The 19,258-nt window shown below is 39.3% G+C and overlaps 1 protein-coding gene across 1 annotated transcript in view; it reads right to left on the reverse strand.

Annotated features, from left to right (window-relative positions):
- Positions 1 to 299: 299 nt before the first annotated feature.
- PLPP4 (phospholipid phosphatase 4) overlaps positions 300 to 19,258 on the reverse strand; it is a 66,174-nt gene continuing 47,215 nt past the window's right edge. Inside the window, exons 6-7 of the mRNA XM_037400993.1 lie at positions 8,477 to 8,647; positions 300 to 3,296 (exon numbers count right to left, since the gene is read on the reverse strand). Coding sequence (XP_037256890.1) covers positions 3,097 to 3,296; positions 8,477 to 8,647 — 371 coding nt within the window. The 3' untranslated portion in view covers positions 300 to 3,096. The remainder of the gene's footprint in view (positions 3,297 to 8,476; positions 8,648 to 19,258) is intronic.

A 19,258-nucleotide genomic window follows, 5' to 3' on the forward strand; every position in this document is an offset into this window, starting at 1 on the left:
GGACCTGTTGCAGTTTAGCTGGTCAAATATTTCAAAATTTTCAACCTTGCAGATTTACACTGTACTTTCTCCTGGATAAAAGTCGGATAGCATAGTTTGATTAAAGGAGAAAGGCTGTCCCATTTTAGTTGTATCAATAATGATTTTTGGAACTGCTGTTTATCAATAATTAAGTCATATTACAGCTTTTTCTTTTTTTTTTTTTCTTTTCTTTTTTTTTTTTTTAATGCTCCACGTGATTTATTAATGAAATTAAGTTGGTAACTTTTATTCTTTAAAAAAATGATAACACACAGATGTACAAACCCACATTCATGTGTTGTTTTATTGGTGCGTTACAACATTACATTTCCTTCACATTGAGAAAGCATGAGATTAAAATACATTGATCCACGAAAATGCCTTCCCTACACTGACTCTGCATTGGTAATTACAGCACCTACAGATCCCTCTGTAAGTTTCATTTCATTAACTCTTTCATAATTTTAATTACATTACAATCAAAGCTTTTACATTGTTTATTTTACGACTTTCAGTTTAATTATTCCCATTAAAATACTTTATTCTTTACTGCTTTGCAAAGTTCACCAATTACTTTTGCAATGTAAGTATTTATGCTGCATTACACTTCATATTCCAATCTTTTAGCAGCCACTACTCATTTGAGGGATGTATAAGCTTTCTCCATCCCAAAGAAGATAGCCTGTTTGTATCAAAAGCCATTAAAATACTGGGAATGTATACAGCACAGTTTTAGGAGGCCCCACTTATTTTTGAGAATAAGCCAGATCTATATAAAAACATGCAAAACGCTCTATGCATCAGTATTAAATTTCTGATTTTGATTTAGGATTATTTTTTTTTTTTTTAACATTTGCATATAACCTGGAAGACTAGGGTTCCTGCTGAAAGAAAAAGCTAATGGCCAAGCCCTACACAACGTAAAGACATGATACCATTACTCTAGGGCTTTCACTGATCCTCCCATATGAAGTAATAGAAAATGATATCCCTGTTACAGAATTCTGTAGGATGGTTTAAAAACTTTATAGAAAGATTAAACCTCCACTAAACTGTGTGGGTTTCTAGAATAAGACCTCAATTACACTAGAGGACTGTTCTGTCAAATCCAGTGCAAATGCAATGCCAGAATAATTTTACTCTGCTGACGCTAGCTTTGTGAACTAGCATATATACGCCAGCAAAACCACAGTTATGTTTGGGTAACTGTCTCTATTCTAGAGGTCAGAATACTGTAACTATCAGTAAAAAACCTACCCATAACTGACACAGGCAAGCTGGTACCAGTTTTACAAGTAGATCAGGCCTAACTGCTACAGAACCCTCCTAGGTTCCTGCCTATTACATTCTGCTCTTTAATGTTATTTCCAAACATCATATAAGTTTATAATAGCAAGGTGGCATCCCCTTGCACACAATTATTACATTTATTTTTAAGGGGATCCCAATTTACTTGCCTTCTACCAAAATTCAAGTGTTGCCAATCAGGAAGTAGCTCTTCTCAAAAAATCTACAAAGCTTACCTTTGAGAAAAGTGAATGACAAGCCTTACATAAAGACACTGAGCTGTCTGAATCACAAAATGCCTACAAGGCCAATACATATTCCAACAGGAACACATAAATTATAATTATGGCAGCAGTCTCCTCCAGTCTAAAGCACCGTAATAATGGTTGTTGATTAACCAGCAGCTCCAGCTAAGAAATGTTCAGCTGCCAAGATGTGGTCTGGAACATTTGCCTGCATTTTTACAGGACATCTAAGAAAAAAGAGTTCTGGAATCTGACATTCTGCCACCCAAAGTTACATCGTTTCACAGGAATGTGATGTATACTGCATAGTGCATACATAACAAAACAGGATCCTACCGATAATAAATTAACTAAAGCCATATACTCAGTAATCTTCTCCGTACCAACAGTGTTTTGATTCAGGTGAGTTTCAAGTTCAGGTACCAAGCTAACCTTTGCAAACACCATACTCAAGAAGGTGATGAGCTGAAAATGTGGAATGGGTCTGGTGGAAAGCTGTCTCCGGCATTCCTCTGGGTATGTTGCAGTGCTGGAGACCACCACAAGCATTCACGGTTGTGCGCCCGAAGTCACAAATGAAAATCTTTGCATTTCTTTAGATCACCAATGCTGCAGTGAGTCACTACACAAGAATGAATATGGCACACCGAGATTCACGGAAAACGTAGTGTTTCTTTGTCCTCACAGTTTTAGGATTTATAAAAATTTGTGTTCAGGACTTCAGCTTGTTGAGTGTCATGGGTTTTCTTTCATTTTGTTTTGATGGTAATTACTGCAAGAGCTCTCAAAAAATTGTTAATGATGTAATACCAAGTTTCTAGCCCATCCTATGAACGTATGTTACTGTAAACTTTATAATTTTAACAGCGTGGAATTTCTTGAATGTTAGAATCACCCTGTGGAACTACTAATGCACGAGGCTTGGCTCTTGCACACACTTAATCATTCATACCTTTTGGCTGCTTGATCATTAGTAGCTCAGAATGACCTTGTCAAAACTTGGCAATTAATATGAAGTTGTACCAGCATGTGGAGATTTTTTTAATGTGAAGACAACAAGATAAACATAAGGATGACACCCTAACTTATCAAATTATATAAAGAAATGGCTGGCCACAACATCTGATGAAAAGTGCTGTGTGTACTCACCACTCATCAAAATCAATGAGTGCTGAAGACGACCAGAACTTTCTAGGTGATTCTGAGTACTTTAGAAAATCTGTTTCCAGATCTACTATATATCCTCAACCACGTCTTCTTAAAATTACTCTCATAATTATTTTTTAAGTGGGATTGTTTTTGTTAATGCTTGTTCCCCTTCCCTCAAGTAGCCTATCTGTTTGCAGTAGACTAAAAACAGATAATTCAGCAAGTCAATATGAACCAAAAATTTAAAAGTATGATGAAAATAAAATATTTGATTTCTCTTTATAAAAAGCAAAGAAACAAAAGAAAAAAAGGTACAGTAAGAAACACTGTGTTAAGAGACCAGTTTGGAGCAAATGTGAGAAGGCTAAAAGTTCATTCTGCACGTTTCTTGAAGTCATACAGGACCTTCAGTTATTCCCTCTAGAGGCAGGCCAGTTGCATTGTCTGCTGTAGGTCTCTCTTCTTTCTTCACAGAGTTCTGATCTAGCAGGCTGACGTAAGATTTGTGACAAGCTGTGTTACCCAAAGGAGGGTAGTGTTGTCTGTAGCAAATATAAGCAAAAATGAGGCCAATGATCCCTCCAACGAAAGCATCTAGGTAAGAAGAGCAAGAAAAGCAGAAGCATGTTACCACAGAAAGGTCAGCCAGTAGTGATAACTGTAAATTAAAACCATTTATTTCATTTGGAAGAGTTTAACCCAGAAAATGTGAACTTTAAATTTCCATAAAGAATTGGGAACCGAATATCACAGTCATGTAGGACATATAAAATCAGTATTTTGTTGGGGACATCACCAACATTTTGAATACCCAAAATGTAGATGGTTGGCTACCTTTCAGGAGATGAACAAGGGGAACAGAACGGTCTCCATGGGGCATTGAACATTCATGATGTCCCAGATCACTGTTGACCAATGCCTGTGGGTAGGCAACCACGTACCTGCCTCCCGTTTGCCATGATTTACAGTGACCACCCCCAAGTTTTCCATTATGAACAACAGAGGTGCACTACGCCATTTACAGCATCCAGAGCTCTCCTGCTGACAGGTACAGCTGGCACTAGTGCACTGACTGCAGCCTGATCCTCGCCTCTGCCCAAGCACCCCCAGGAAAACCGGCAGCTAAAGTGCTGGATCTGCTCTTGACGGTTTCACGTCCCAGAAGGCATTCGCCAGCGCAGACAGGGAGCAGGTAGGATGTAAGATGGGAAATGACCTTCCTTCAGGAAGTGGGCCACTGCAGCTAGGACAATCCATTTCACTTGCAGGTCCTGAAAGGCCCCTGACCAAGCCAGGTGTCAAGAGCAATTTCAAGCAGGGTGAATTCTTCCTAAGCACCTGGAAAGGTCAAAGACTAAACGTGCCTGGTAACTGATTTACCACCTTCTGAAAATCTTTCTCAGATGCTCTTTGCTATCCCATACTCTATCAGAAAACAGAAGGAGATAAAATAAGGCCATTGTATGAGATATTTGCAGCTTTCACACAGAGGCAATTTTAAGCTTTCCATGGGAACCGCCAAGTGCCTGAAGGGTAAGAGGATTCGTTCTGTTGCCAGGTTCTCCCTGCCTCTTACTAATATACACTCGAGTGCCTGATCTTGTGTTTCATTTTCAAGCAACCAGAGCAAAATTTCACTGAAAATCCACACTGACTTTGAAAGCCTCAGATGTGAACACAAACCATAATGAAGTGAGGCAAAAGGCACTGGCTAGAATATGACTTGACACCACGTTTTATTATAACAAGACTTACTAAGCACCGTATCATCTGCGTATACCTGTGTTTCCATATTTCACTTTCGGCTAAAAGCAACTACAGCATAATAAAAATGGTGAATCACTGAATTCAATGACAAAGAAGGGTAAATCAATACAAATTATTTTTGTCTAAAATGCTTAAATACACATTAAATGTCCTCATTTGTCAGTCTAGTATATATTAGAACAAAGGGCATGTGGTTTGGTTTTCAGTAGGTAATAAATAGAGCCTTTTGACAGGACTAGCTAGGGCAAGAAAACCTAAAAAATTTAAAATTGAGATGGATAAATTTATGAAATGTGATTATAAGTCACAGTTGTCTGTTGAGGAAGAGGACTAGACTGAATGACCTAGGAGATCCCTTCTAATCCTATATTCTCTTTCGACATGCAAAAGGACGTAAGAAATCTATCGCAAACAAATGTAATAGAGACTCAAGTAAGATTTTAAAAGGTGATTGTGTGGACATAGTATTTGCAAGCAGACAAGGCTGTTTTTCCCATACTGGAAGCTGATTGATTTTGTACCATTCAGACTATCCCTATTAAATTGTCATGGTATAAAAGGCACCACGGGCAAGAAATTTCACTATAGTTTACTACTACAGCATCGATCAACTTGTGAAAAATCTAGTTACCATGAGATTCATTTTCTATAAGCCTGTGTTGATTGCAATTCTCAGATTACCCTCCTTTAACTGTGGTTGCCTGAATACTGTTCCAGCTGCTTTTTTATTTTGCTTAACAATGAGGTCAAGCCTGGGATTACTATTTTTAATCATGGAAAACCACCAGATTTCTGACAGTACTCTACGAGTTCCCTGGTATTTCAAGACTTGCTGAAAACTTGCTTAGATAAGTTCTTTCAAAATACTTACATGCAAATGATGTAATTCTGGGCCTCAGTTTGAGCACCACGTCAACACAAATTCTCTACATGATTTATGCCAAAGATTTGTAGCTTACTGACCTTGACTGGGGGTAATGAGCGAACACACAGGCAGCTATTTTGATTCCTGTTTTTGAAGATAACATTCTGTGTTTTGTTTGAGCTCATGGTATCATGGTAGCCACAGCTTCCATTTTTTTTCTTTTTCTTTTTCTCTTTTTTTCCTTTGCCAATAAAGGAAAAATAGTATTCGTTCAGTCTCGGTATTTACCTTTACTTTTTTCATACAGAATTTTCATTTCTTTCAAGAGCATATTAACGTTTTCAGAGTTATAAGCCTATATAGAGATCTAGGGACTTAAAAGCAGTGAATACATTCACAACTATGATATATATACCAGGATATAATAAAATATCCTAATATTCACCAGTGCTGACACAAAGATCTTGAATATTACGTTCTCCAGCCAAAGTAAAGGGAGATCATAAAGTACTTATAACACTAACATTCTGAGCCTCCTTGATGGCTTTTTAATGTGAGGATGCTCCAACTCCATATTTCACTTACAGTATGTTAAGTCTTGGACGTTATATTGATGGTCCTTGTTCATTCCCAGCAGCACAGTTTAGATTTTATCACAAAGCCACCATAACACATGATAACATAAGAAGGGGAACAAGTTGCTGAATGACAGAAGCTGCAGCCGGAGAGGGGCATGCGGTGGCGCAGGGGGCACAGCCCCACGGGCAGGAGTGGGCAGGAGGGGCCCCTGGCCACGCAGCAGCGATGCCCCAGCAGCCCCCTGATTTTGATTGGTAATAAATTAAACTAATTTCTCCAAGTAGAGTTTGTTTTGCTCGTGAATAGTAACCGAGGGATGTCCCCATCCTTACCCCAGCCCCCGAGCCTCCCGCCGTGTCCCCGCTGCCCGGCCCGGCTGAGGTGGACAGCGATGGGCAGGGGGCTCTGCCAGGCACCCCGCACCCCCGGCCCACCCGTCCTGCCACAGCCTTAGAAAACAGGCAAACAATATGTAACCAGTATAAACCAGACCATTGAAAGGAGCACTCGGGACCTTGAGAAGAGTCTAATTTGCCAGCCCAGCAGTGCTGTACCAGCAACACCGTGCAAAGCCAAGATGACCTACATAACAGGATCAGATGTACCAAGTCTGGTATTTCTGATAGGAATACGGAGACAAATCGGGGAAAAGCGATCACAGGCTGGTTTACTTAGGAGGATACATGACTGAAGAAAGGCACCTGCAAAGGCGGCAAAAAAGAGGGTCAAGAAATGGTACAAGAACTAAGAGCCAGGAGGGGTTTCTGACAGTGGAAGTGTGGACGCTGCTGGGCAGTAGTGAGTTGGGCTGTGGACACGGGAGGGAAGCCATGTGGGCAACCGACCGGACTGTCCACCAGGTCCGTGTCTGAAAGACTCGGTGTGGGAGGGTAAGGCATGATATAACTCTAGTGTAACAGAATGAAGTCACAGAATTCTAACTTTGTCATGTAAGTGCATAGTTCATGAACAGCATAGCCTCCTACATCAGTTACATCTCACGTCCAAATGTTAAAGGACTCTGAGACAACAGTTTTCCTGTGAGAGACACGGCTGGTCTGACTGGCGCTGCACGCCAGAAGTGCCTACTGGGAGGGAAGCGGGGATGCTGAGGCATAGCCCTGAAGCTGTGAGGTCACTGCTAGTTAATTCAACCTCACTCAGAAACCTGCTGAAAGGTATCTGCTCTAGTTAAATTGTATTATAACAATGCCTCATTTACATGAGAATGCTCACATAATATGAATATCCAGAGCTTCCACCAAAGACAATAAGAAATAAATGAAAAAGAGAGTAGGATTAAGCACCCTTCAGACTGCTGATGCTTCACTTAAGAATATCCCCTGTTGTTCATTACATGTCATTTTTAAGGATGCAGGTTCATCCACAAACAGACATTTTATATAACTCACCCACATATCAAATACTGCTGTTAAGTCTTTAAAACCATCTTCCACCTTGTCAATAACTGTCATTCCCTCGCAAAGATAAGATTTAAGATTGTGTGGCATGTTTCTTTAGCTTTGTGGATGTAATTTATGATCAAAAAATACATTGCACGCTGCTCCAATGACCTATTCATCCATACCAAATACATTCAGCATTTAATTGCAGTTACAATTTAATAACTATTCATACTGAATCCATCACGCTAACACCTAGTCAGTGTAACAAAACATCAGCCTGGATATATCTGCAGTCCAAAACTATGGAAAATAATTGTTAATAGTATGTAACAAGAAGATTAAGTATTTTTCTTCCTTTCCTGACTTTGGAAAGTGTGGAATGGGCACCTTGGGAGCAATTACAACCTTGGCCAAAAAAAATTAAGAAAACAGAAAACATCGAATTTTGCAGCAAGGTTTTCAGTGTGGGCAGAATCTGTTACAGCCTGTGCTATGTAACTTGGTATGCAATGTTTCTATTCTTCTCAAGGAGGGGCCATAAACCCACCCCATGCCCAAGGTAGTATGATTTGCATGAAAAACAGTGTATTACATCATAGAACCATAGAATCGTGCATCAAATGACCAGAACGTAGACAAACGGCTGAGTGCATGTTTGCAATGAGTAGCTACACACAGACGCTTCAGTCTAGTCTAATGCACATGCAACCACATACGAGCAGTCACTCATGTACCCAACAGGTACATAGCAGATACCCAGAAAAGCAGTGGGAAGGACTAAGCCACATGAGAGAGCTACCCTGAGGGCCAGATCCAGCCTACAGCCGGATCGATCCATCCAGGAGAGCTATGGCACTGGTGTACATTTGTAAAAAAATGATGTAAAAAAACCCCACAAACTTAGATTTGTATATAAATATGATAATGTACATTGTCTATATAAAAATATAGAGCAATAAAGGGCCCCTGAAGTATTTTCAGACGTTGAAACCCTCAACATCGATCCAGGAGCAAGGAAAATCTATAGCATACTATTGTTTTTTAATTCCTGTGATTTAATCACACCCCCCCCCCCAAAAAAAAAAATAGAATCAAAGCAATACAAGGCTACTAAAAAAAACCCCAAAACCTTAGAAAAAAGTATCACTGTAACTCACCTTGCCAGTGATGTTTGTAATCACACATACGTGACAGGGCGATCATCATGGCACAGTAGAGTGGGAGAATTGCTGCACAAAGCCTCCAGCTCTTCCCCCGGCCGTTTTCCGTGAAGCAGTGTAACTTTCCGGCTAAGTAGAACGTGGTAAAGCCAAGGCCTGAAAATGCAACTGAAAGAGAAACACATAATTACAGTATTTTGTCGTTAACACTATCCCTTAAGATCCTTTAGGATGTGACAGCAGGATCCTTCTACTGCAGAAAAGTCTTGGATTTTCTAGGGTGATATTAGGAGCTAAGGTAAGTTGAGAAGACCCATCTGAAAAAAAATCAAGGGAGTTTCACAATTTAAACAGCGATTCCCATGTAACCATATAACAATGCTGTTATAACCGAGTATTTTAAAAGGGATGTAGCAAATAGCCTAGGTAGAGAGTTTTCTTGGTTTGGTTTGGGTTTATTTTTTGGTTTTTTTGTGAGGGGGCTGTTTTGGTTTGGTTTGGTTTTTTTATTACAGAAATCATGCTTACAAACTTAAAAAAACCCACTGTTCTTTGGGGCTGAATGGGAAAGGGTAGTGTCCCACAAGATCCATGACATACGTATGTTTTCCACAGCAGCAGTGTTACCTATGTGCAATGCAAGGAATCAGGCAAGCGAACACTGCGAAGCAAAGGAACTTCCTTCTCATAGATACTCAGCTTTCACGTCATCTGACATGTCTGCAAATACAGTGGTACCTCTAGACATTCATCTATCCAACAACAATTTATTTTTTTTCCCTTTAGCAATTTACCTTTTTCCTCTGGGGGAGACATCAGCTGTGGAAAGAATCCCTGATTTTATTTGCACATTAAAAATGTAGGCAAATTTTTAACTTGAGTCACAAAAGTCCTTTCATGCTTAACCTTTAGCACATCTTTCCTGATTTTAGAGCTATTCTAAAAAGCTGAGGTTCAAAGCAGAAAAGGATTCACTTTGGACTGCCACTGAATTACACTTAAATGAGATTTTTAGGTTCCATTATCCTATTTCTAAAGAACATGCACAACTGGCAGTGATGACAGAACTCAGGCTCCAAGTTTCTATAATGAACTTCTTTGCTCTTGCAGCTGTTCACCTTCCAGAGAGACACTGGATGGATTTCTTTATTTTTATATGCATTTTTAATTTTTGTAAAAAATGTTTGATTTTTAGTTTTGGCTGTAGGAAAGTTAGTGCTGTGGCTGAACATGTGCCTCTGTGAAAGACATCTATTTTCTCCACAGATAGCATACTCAAATTTTCTGCTGACTGCAGAGATCAAAATAGAACATAAGCACATAAACCACAGAGAGCAAAATTATATTTATCCAAGCATTTGAAATCCTTTTTCTGACTACCTTTATACTTTTCATGTTTGTGGTATCTAAGCACCTCTATAAGAGGTCATAGGTCCATTCATATTACAGAATTCTGTTCTGATATGAGTGAACTTAATGGTAAAATCGCCATCAGTGCTGAGTCGGACAGGCATCTTTTTTCAAATCTCCTGCTAGGGCTTTTCAAATGCCCTTCTCCTCATGTTCTCCAGTGCTAGATGTGATAAAGTAATTATTTGTGTTCTGCTGATAAATCTATGGGATGGTCAATTTTAGCTGACAGTACAATGGTGTGGTTTTGCAAGTTTATACTACACAGCTGTTTGAATGCAATTACTGAAGATTTGCATTTCATCTTCAAACACACAGATAAATCACTTCTTCAGACTGGCTGTGGCAGAGCAAGACAGAATGCTGATTAGCCATCAAACCACTGTACCACAGATATTGTTTCCTAGATGCTTTTTCAACCAGTGCTGATTCTGTACTTGTCAGAAGACAGTGGGAGGCAAACCTTAAAATATAATGAACAATCCTGAATAAATAGAAGATTTCTTGCAGACTGGGTTACCTTCTTGTGTACAGACCTTTGAGAGTCATATAAACTTGCTTTAACTTTCAGACTATCTATCAGACAAAAAATAATTTCTTCTGACATTTCTACATCACGGTATTCTTGAAATGACTGTATTTTCCAAAGAGTAGCATGTCGTACACAGAAACAGGCTGTGAGATGCACAGTCAGAGCACCAGGCTACAGCCACCACAGAAGACATAAATCTATGAGACAACGTAGCTCAGAAAACTGGAATACGCCCTCCCTTTGCAAATATCCTCTCCAACTCTTAGAACCCAGGGTAGGCTGACACACCTAAAACAAATAAACGTTTCTTCTTCTTTCCAGTCTTGCGCCTCTCACATTTGTTAGATTAGCCACTGGAATATGACAAGACAACACTGCTCTCTTTTGTGCTCTCCCTGTGGCACTAAATAATTTTGGTGGCATCTGCACCAAAGATCTGCAGCTCTTTATAGGGTTTTTTTGATGGTTAACAACACACATTTGCATCTGCGTGAGGAGACATAGGGGTTGTCCATTCTGCAGACCTTTGAAACTAGAAACACGTCTAAACTTACCTGAGACTGCAACGACAGGGCTACTCTGCGTTGTTCCATCTTCCAGTTGAGTAAATGGAGTGAGTAAAACTCTGTCTTTGATATTCAATATCAAGTGCAATCCTGGAATGAATACGTCCAAATACTTCCTCTGAAAAATTAGTTTTATTTTCACATTTCCATTTTCTATCTCAGTTTATTATTTTTTTAGATCTTTAGAAGAAGGAGAACTGGAATCTGAAGACAGTATTTCCAGGCAGAAGCATCAAGTGCTTTGTGGCTTCATTTTCAGGCAATCTACACCGCCTAGCAATTTAAAGGGCTTAAAGAAATACTGCCCAAACTATAGAGTAGGTGTTCAGCTCCACAGACTCCTACGCAGGATTACTAGCATTTGCCAGGCAATTTTGCTAGCACTTGTCAGTGTGTTGGACAGCCGCAGCAGATTGAGCTAAATGGGCTTTAGAGCAAAACTTGTGATATTTTCTTAAAAATTATTGCCCCAGAATTTGGTTTTTTTCAGGATCTGCCACATTTCCAGAAGGAGGTGCTTATGAATGAATAGGGAAGTTCAGCAGGATCTACACTTGCACCAGACGTAAAGGCAGATTTTGCCTTAGATGGTTGATGTGTTCCTCTAAGCTAAAGTTCAGGTAGAAAAGAGACTCGCAAACACTCCTCCAGGGGAACTTACGCCTAATCTAAGATGGAAAAGTAATATAACGATGCTCTAGCTTGTGGCTATGAAACTAGTGTTCTGCAGAGCAGCTTTACACTGCAATATTGTAAGATTGACTTCCCTCACCCTGCAGCGTGCACATCCAGAAAGAGCTGCTTGGCCCAATAGCCCCAGTGTGTGCAGAGTCAGCAGAAAAGAACGTGGAATTAAGAGCGAAACACTCCGGGATGTGGGAGTACCCATTATAAAGGTAACTATATATTTCAAGACAACTCGATTGTTGTGCACTCCATGCAGGCAACTCTGCCTGATGGCTGTATTTTGAAAATGATGCCGGTCAATAACATTAAGGAAAACAATTGACTCTTCAGGAATCCTGGGCCTATAGGCAATACTTACACTGAAGAATTGGTCGATCAGTGAAATATACCTGAGCATTTTTTTCTGCACCAGCTAGAGTCGGTACCTCAATTTATCACAAAGAAAACGGAAACACACACATGCACACATCACATGCCCTAACGTATTACATACTGCCTAATGTTATAATAAAAATTAGCATTCTGCGTAAGAAAGATTCCAAAGAATCAGCAAAGCAATGCTCCTTATCTACACAAATACTTCTGCGAAGGTGGTTTCTTCCTAGATCATTAGAAATTCAAGCTCTGTTTATATAAAGGCAAGAACAACATACAACACCAAGCAGACCTCTTCAGAGACATTGAAAGAAATGAAAATAAGACAAGCAGTCTGATTTAGTTTAAAACAGTGTTAACTCAAGATAGAGGTTGATGTAAATTTCAGACACATTTTTTTTTTTTTGTAAATTTCAGACAAAAAATTGATTTTAAGTGTTGGAAGAGGAGAAAGGAATGAATCACACAGTATAAAGCAATCAGATATTTTAAACTATTGCTGTACCTAACTCAAATCAAAGCCCTGACACTACCAGTTGCTGAACTCAGGATAACCTCTCCCGAGACAAGCCGCATGTTCTGTCAGGGCTTGAGAAAACGCTGCAGAGTTTGCAAATGCGTTGAAAGACTGAAAATGGAATATTTGCTTTGTAGCATCTCTGCAAGATCGCAGCTGAGACAAGGTTATCATTGTTCTAAGTGCTATGGAAACACACAGAGAGGACACCGTCCCACGAAGCTTAGCAACTAAAGATACGAAGGCAAAGGAGGCAAGGTGAAGTGCAGAGAGCAGAAGGGATTTGCTCAGTCAAGGATGAAACCTGGCTCCTGGAGCACCAGGGTCTGTGCCCTAGCTCAAGGCTTGTGCTGCCTCACGGTTCTCCCTCTGCTGCTGAAAGCTGTTACTGAGCTGTTCCCTTTAAATCAGGCAGCGATGGTTTCTTAAGAAATGAAGACAGATGAAGGGAATTTTGGTCTGAAAAGGGAAAATTTAAGTCTTACAGGAACAGGTGCTATGAGCTAACTTCAATGGGATAAAATACTTGAAATTAGAGGAAAACACCTTAAGCGGCACTCGATTTGTCCCGTTATTGTTTACTCCATTTCCTGTTCTACTGATAGCACCAGGTCACTGGTTTAGGGCCAACAGGGTTATTTAAACACCAGTAAAAATCCTGGATTTGCAAATCTTTATACCTTTCTGAACAGATTCTGAAGGCAGCTGAGATTCATAATGCATGTTGCTTTATTTGTATGGCTTTATTTCAAACCATAATCTACAAAGAATCTTTAATAATGCATACCCACTCTCCAGATAATATTAACAGTACCTAGATAGTCATGGTATCTAGTCATAAATAAACGTCAGATTGTGAAAAATCAAAATGATTTCTGTTCCCTTTTTTTACGCCTGTTCTAGCTGTTTCACTTTTCTGTAACGTAAGCCTCCTGGTTCTGTAGACCTACCAGTCACAGGTGTCTGATTCTGTTTGCAACACGGGTATAAACCATTCAGAGACTGTACTGCAAGTTCTGTCATACGGCCCAAGCCTGCAGGGCAGTAGAGAGCAAGCACACTGTCTTTGTCTGCCCATCAAAATGAATCCCCTATTCCCACTCTCGGAATGAGACCTTTGAATACCAGTTACACATTGGATCAATCAACTTGAAGCCACCACTCTAGGTCGGTCCAGTTCACAAAGTGTGCTGGGTTTGTTCTCTGCAGATAACGCTGCCTACTTTGCTTGCTGAATAAGGAGTCTTCAAAAGTTCACAGCTGGCAGCCAGAAGGGACCAGCTGACCTTTCCATCTGACCTTCTACATATCACACCAGTAAGTATGATCCACTTAGCACCAGAATGAGTTTCAATAAAGTATAATTTTCAGAGAAATACTCTGAAGACAGAGGAGCAGAATTATCTTGGATGCAAGAGGACTTGTAACACCAGCCACCTGGGGAAGTTCTGACAAAACCATGATAAAATGGTAAACCACCATCATCATGGGCCACCTTCATCTGAGGATCAGATTCAGTACAACGCTTACAATAGAAAGAGAAATATGAACACTGCTATGTAGGCAAAAAAATCACTAAAGGCTCTCCAACAGTTTTCCTACAAGAACTGCTGCTCCCACTTGCAACAATCAAGCACAGGCAGAATTGATGCACTCTGTTACAAGCACCTACTGAGGTAGAAGCAAAAGGGGGTATCTGAGCATGTTTATTTACTGTTACAGCAACGACACGAGCAAAATACTTAACAGAAAAAAATGAAAACCTGGCATATCTTCTGCACACAGAGTCTATGTACTAACTCCTCATCCTGCAGTTGCATCAAAGGGTGCAGAACCTTGCCACCATGGAAAAACCTGCAGGGGATAACGGCACTCTGTAAAGGTACCCGGTCCAAGCCTTGCAGTTCTGATGAATGAGCAACCAGTAGGGGGTAAAAAAATGGAAGAGCCAAAAAAACCCCCAATTGAGTAGGGTTTTAGAACTAACTAGATAGCTGTAGACTTCTGTGTGAAGACAAAAAAGTGTTGTTGACCTTTATATCCTAGTGGTTTAGGAATTACCAACTTAAGAGAGTGCCTTTCAACTTGTTGTGTGTATGTATCTGGAACTGCTACTGGAAAGCACATTTTAAAACTGTACCATAGTGGCACTTGAAGCATGTCAAAACCCAGCATCCTCCCAGGCATTATCATTATTGGAATAAATAAAACTACATAAGACTCAATCTTTCAGTTTGCTTCTATCACCTTCTTTAAAAAAAAAAAAAAATATTACAGAAGAAATAAGGCAGATGGTAGCATCTGGAGACGCTGCAGACTCCATCCTGACATCCAGTTTTCTCTAGCCAGGGGATCTAGGTGAATTAAAAAACCTAACTGTATGGACCAAACCACTTACCACGTTGAAATGCCTAATGTGAGAAACTGTGAACAAGAATCTGATCTAAAGCACCCCAAGTAAATTATTCATTAAAAATGTAATTGCTTTTGTGGGTGTTTTCTGGAAATTAAACTACCCCATGAGGACCTTCAGCTTCTCAAGCTTTAACGGATGCTTTGCTAAGCACACAATCCATGTCTTCTTTACACTAAGCAGTTTTTGAGCTGAAGAAAAAATTCTCAACTTATTTAAGTGGCAACAAATTATGAAACTGCAAAACAACCACTCAGACAGCCTATGTAACAATCAGAGAAAATGATCCATCTCTTTGTCTGTAATGCTTTATGCTTGCAGTGATTACTGTATATTTTCCAAATGCAAACACATACTATTCATCACTGGAATTGCACAGCAGCCTACTGCAATTTTAGCTAAGGCTATGGTGAACGTTTTCAGTTTCACACTGTTCAAAGACTGAAATATTTATCTTTCCTGAAGGAAAAAGTATGATACCAAATGGTTGCATAAATTTTAATGCTGAAATTCAATTCAAAGAGCATTTTATAGAAGTACAATTCCCAGAGAACGTTTAGAGCTTATTATCACAGGCAATTTTTTTTTTTTTCAAGTGGGATAGTCAATCACCTTCCCTTTGGCTTAACTTTATTAATTTCTTTTCAAAAAGAGGAACAGTTCAGCAGAAGCAACCTGAAAAGTACATCACAAAATCACAAATGTATGCACGGACTTGGGGAAACAAGGAGATATTGGAGACAGAGACATGTTAGAATAAAAATAGACCTGTATTATCTGAAACGCAAGTAATTAGAGCATTATTCATTAGGGGTTTTTTGCAGGACCGTCACAGTGAATTCTCCTGAACTTCTTTTGTTTTTTCCTGACATATTTTATTTTCATGCACCCTTCAAGACACCTCATTACACTTGAAATATCTAAAGTGGTCTCAGCGTGCATCTCATTGCTACCAAAACATAAGAACTAAGTTCTGATTTGTTCAGCTAATGACGGCATTTACAAAAAGTCTTAAAAGTGAACCTGTTCATAGCCTGCTTTGCCATTTCTGCTGACAGAAACCTTGAACACACACACACCCCCCTTCTCTGAGATCACAATAAAGACAAGCCTAAAAGGGCTCTGATCCTGGAGTCACTTTGAGGAGAAGGGGTCAGCATTCACGCACAAATCCAAGCAGCCTGAGCATTAACGCAAGCTACAAGAGGCTGTCTTGTAAACTCAGCCCTGCTCACACAACTGTGTCAGAGCAGAAAGACGGCTTTTCTCTGCCCGGTGTGTTTTTTACTCTTTACACACTGCCAAAATCATCACGCTTCTCAATTACACTTGGTGAATTGGGTCCACCTAATGAACTTGTATCAGATTTAAACCTAGGACAGAATGACATCAGGATGCAACTGGTCCTTGAACACACCCATGATGGTGCTGCTCTAGTGTGGTCCCTGGCTAATATACTCTCCTCCTTACAGGTATCAGGAACACCAAGTGTTGACTGAATTATTTTTTGTTAGATTTGATGTGCATCCCTTTATGCAATAAAGTCCTGATACCATACCTCTAGTTTCTAGAGAAAAAAAAAAAAAAAAAAAAAAAAAAGATAAGAGTTGCCAGGTTAATTCAAACAGGTCAGAACTAATTAAACAGCTACTACCCTGTCAATTATCAATAACCAGAGAATAAATTTCTCTTTCTGCTAGATCTTGGTATCAATACACTATATAACCACAAGTTTTAGACCATCAGCTCTTCATTTCATTGCCATAGGGGGATTTATGAGATACCTAGCTACAAATAATCCCTGTCTAGCGCAATTTTTTCTTTCCAGTTCAATGTTGGAATATACCAAATCCCACACATTGGACCCGGGCAACTTCTTACTTCCTGCTTTGCTATACATATGTCATCAGTAGTATCCTTGATAACGGATCACATCCTGCTCAACTCCATGTCCTTCTATTCACCATGCTAAGTATTTGTATCAGTCTTTCAGGGATGCGCATTTAATTTAAAATTTGTTTGAAGTGAATTGCAGAAGCATACAGAGGAGCATGTAAAATGCAGTTAAAAGACATGTTGAAGACGACCTTGATGGAAAGAAACTTTTTCCAATCATCTGATGGAGGATCAGAATGATTCTGTCAAACACACAATGCAGCATGGTAGGCAGTGTCAAGGAGTTTGCTGGATTCTACTAGCGTTAGTACTGCCTGCAAATAATCCCCCAAAATATTTCAAAAAGAAACAAAGGAAACCCCAAGATTATGTACAACCAGAGCAGTAGGGTTATATAGAAGATCTCTACTTCTCTTTTCATGCTGTGAGACCCAGCAGGAATAGGAAAATGTTATTTATTCCTGCTACACTGCAAAGTGCAAAGCAATGAAGCCTGATCCATCCACCATTCGCAAGAGGAACTTATCATTGGGGGGGGTCATGTAAAGAAGAAGGGTTTGAGGGGAAAAAAAAAAAAGGCAAGCAATCTGAAGCCTTCTTCAGTCACACTTTATGTAGCAAAGTGAGAACATCAAGAGGAAAGTGGCTGCGCATTATAATATACTGAATTTCATGCACACTCCAAACTTGTAAATAACTCCCTCGAGAGAAACTTTAACTGTCTTGAGAGAATCAGGACTGGAAAGTGGGTAGCTTCGTTTCCAATGCAGTCTAGATCCTCTGAAGAGAGCAAAAATAAAGTTGCTATCTGTCCCTTTGGAGTACACCCTAGAACTGGGATTAATCTCTTTAATCAAGCAGAGAAAAGGAGAAAATATATTACCATTTACTACCATAACAAATAATTCTTATTGTGTTAAATGCTACAGTGTAAAAGACGATGCATAGAACATGTTTGCTAGGCAGGATAAATACCAGTGAGGAACTACTGCTTTACATTGAAATATCATGTAATAAACCCCCACATTTTTTATAAATTCAGAAAAAAAACAGTCTTCCGGAGGTGTGCTTGACGCCTATACATAATCCGAACCTCTAACAGACTAGCAAGAGTTGATTTATTATTAGAGCCTGAAAACTAAACTTTAAAGAGTTCATCTCACAAGTCCCTCATGAATTCAAACAGCCTTTGTTATTGAGTACCGAGAGGTAAATATGTCAGAGAAGAGGTAAAAGCATTAAACACAACCATTCCTGAGTATATTTACAGTTTGAATTAAAAAGTCAATAAACCCCACAGGAGATTGTATTTTTTTCCTTGCATATCTAAGAAATCCATTCCTTATTCCCCTGGATTCTTCTTTAACAGGATGAAATATTTGAGGGAGACACTGCCATACAACTGTTAATTAAGAGATTTATCTTGAAAATAGGGGAGCAGCAGCAATTACTGCCAAAAACCTGTGGCTTATAGCTCATCTGTTACTTAAAATGTTCACTTTCAACTGAAGGAAATATGATTATCCTCCATGAAATTGCTAGCTAAAGATAATTAACAGTTCAAATTTAGATACCCAACTATAATTACATGTACTGTGGTAATATTTTATATAAATTATCATAGGATAGCAAACAATTCTATCGAAATTCAGTAATTTCTTCACTCTGAAGCACATAAATATTTTTAATTTTTCAAACAAATTAATGCCTTTTAAATTGTAAAAATATTTTCATTTTTACAACTGACTAATTTCAATTATTTCGTGAAAAAGAGGAGGAGGAGCTAAGCTAGCTGTCCTTTCACTCTAAAGACATAATACTTCCCAGCCTCCTTTTTGATTTTTAGTGACACAGCAAGGCACACCACAAATACATTCGCTTAATTAGTGCTTCATCAAGCAAAACTGGCGCAAGCATGAACTGCATAATCAGCTCTGATGTCGTCAGAGAAGGCAACTCCTTGGGAGCAATACAACGATAACGCACTAGGCAGTGACAAGCACTGAGAGGAACAGTTTGTTGTGGAGAAAGAGAGAAAATATTATTTTTTTTATTTTATTAATACAATCAGCTAGTCAACAGCAGAGGGGCTATTGCTTTTGTGAACTGCTGTAGTAGTCCTCACCAGGCTAAGATGACAACTCACACCGAGTAGACACCTAGTCTGACTGTCTAATATATAGATATCTAATATATAGATAACTGTTTTATAGCGGGGGCGGCGGGAACCAAGACATTTCTCTCTCCTTCCCCCAAACCCAAGGAGCAGACTGGACAGAAAACTATTTTAGGAGTAATCTTGAGAACACCTTCTGCCCAAATAAGCAGAGTTTAACTAGTTGGACTGGGACACATCCAAACAAATGCAGATATTGGTATGTGA

Source organism: Falco rusticolus, chromosome 9, assembly GCF_015220075.1.
Source record: "Falco rusticolus isolate bFalRus1 chromosome 9, bFalRus1.pri, whole genome shotgun sequence".
NCBI lineage: Eukaryota > Metazoa > Chordata > Aves > Falconiformes > Falconidae > Falco > Falco rusticolus.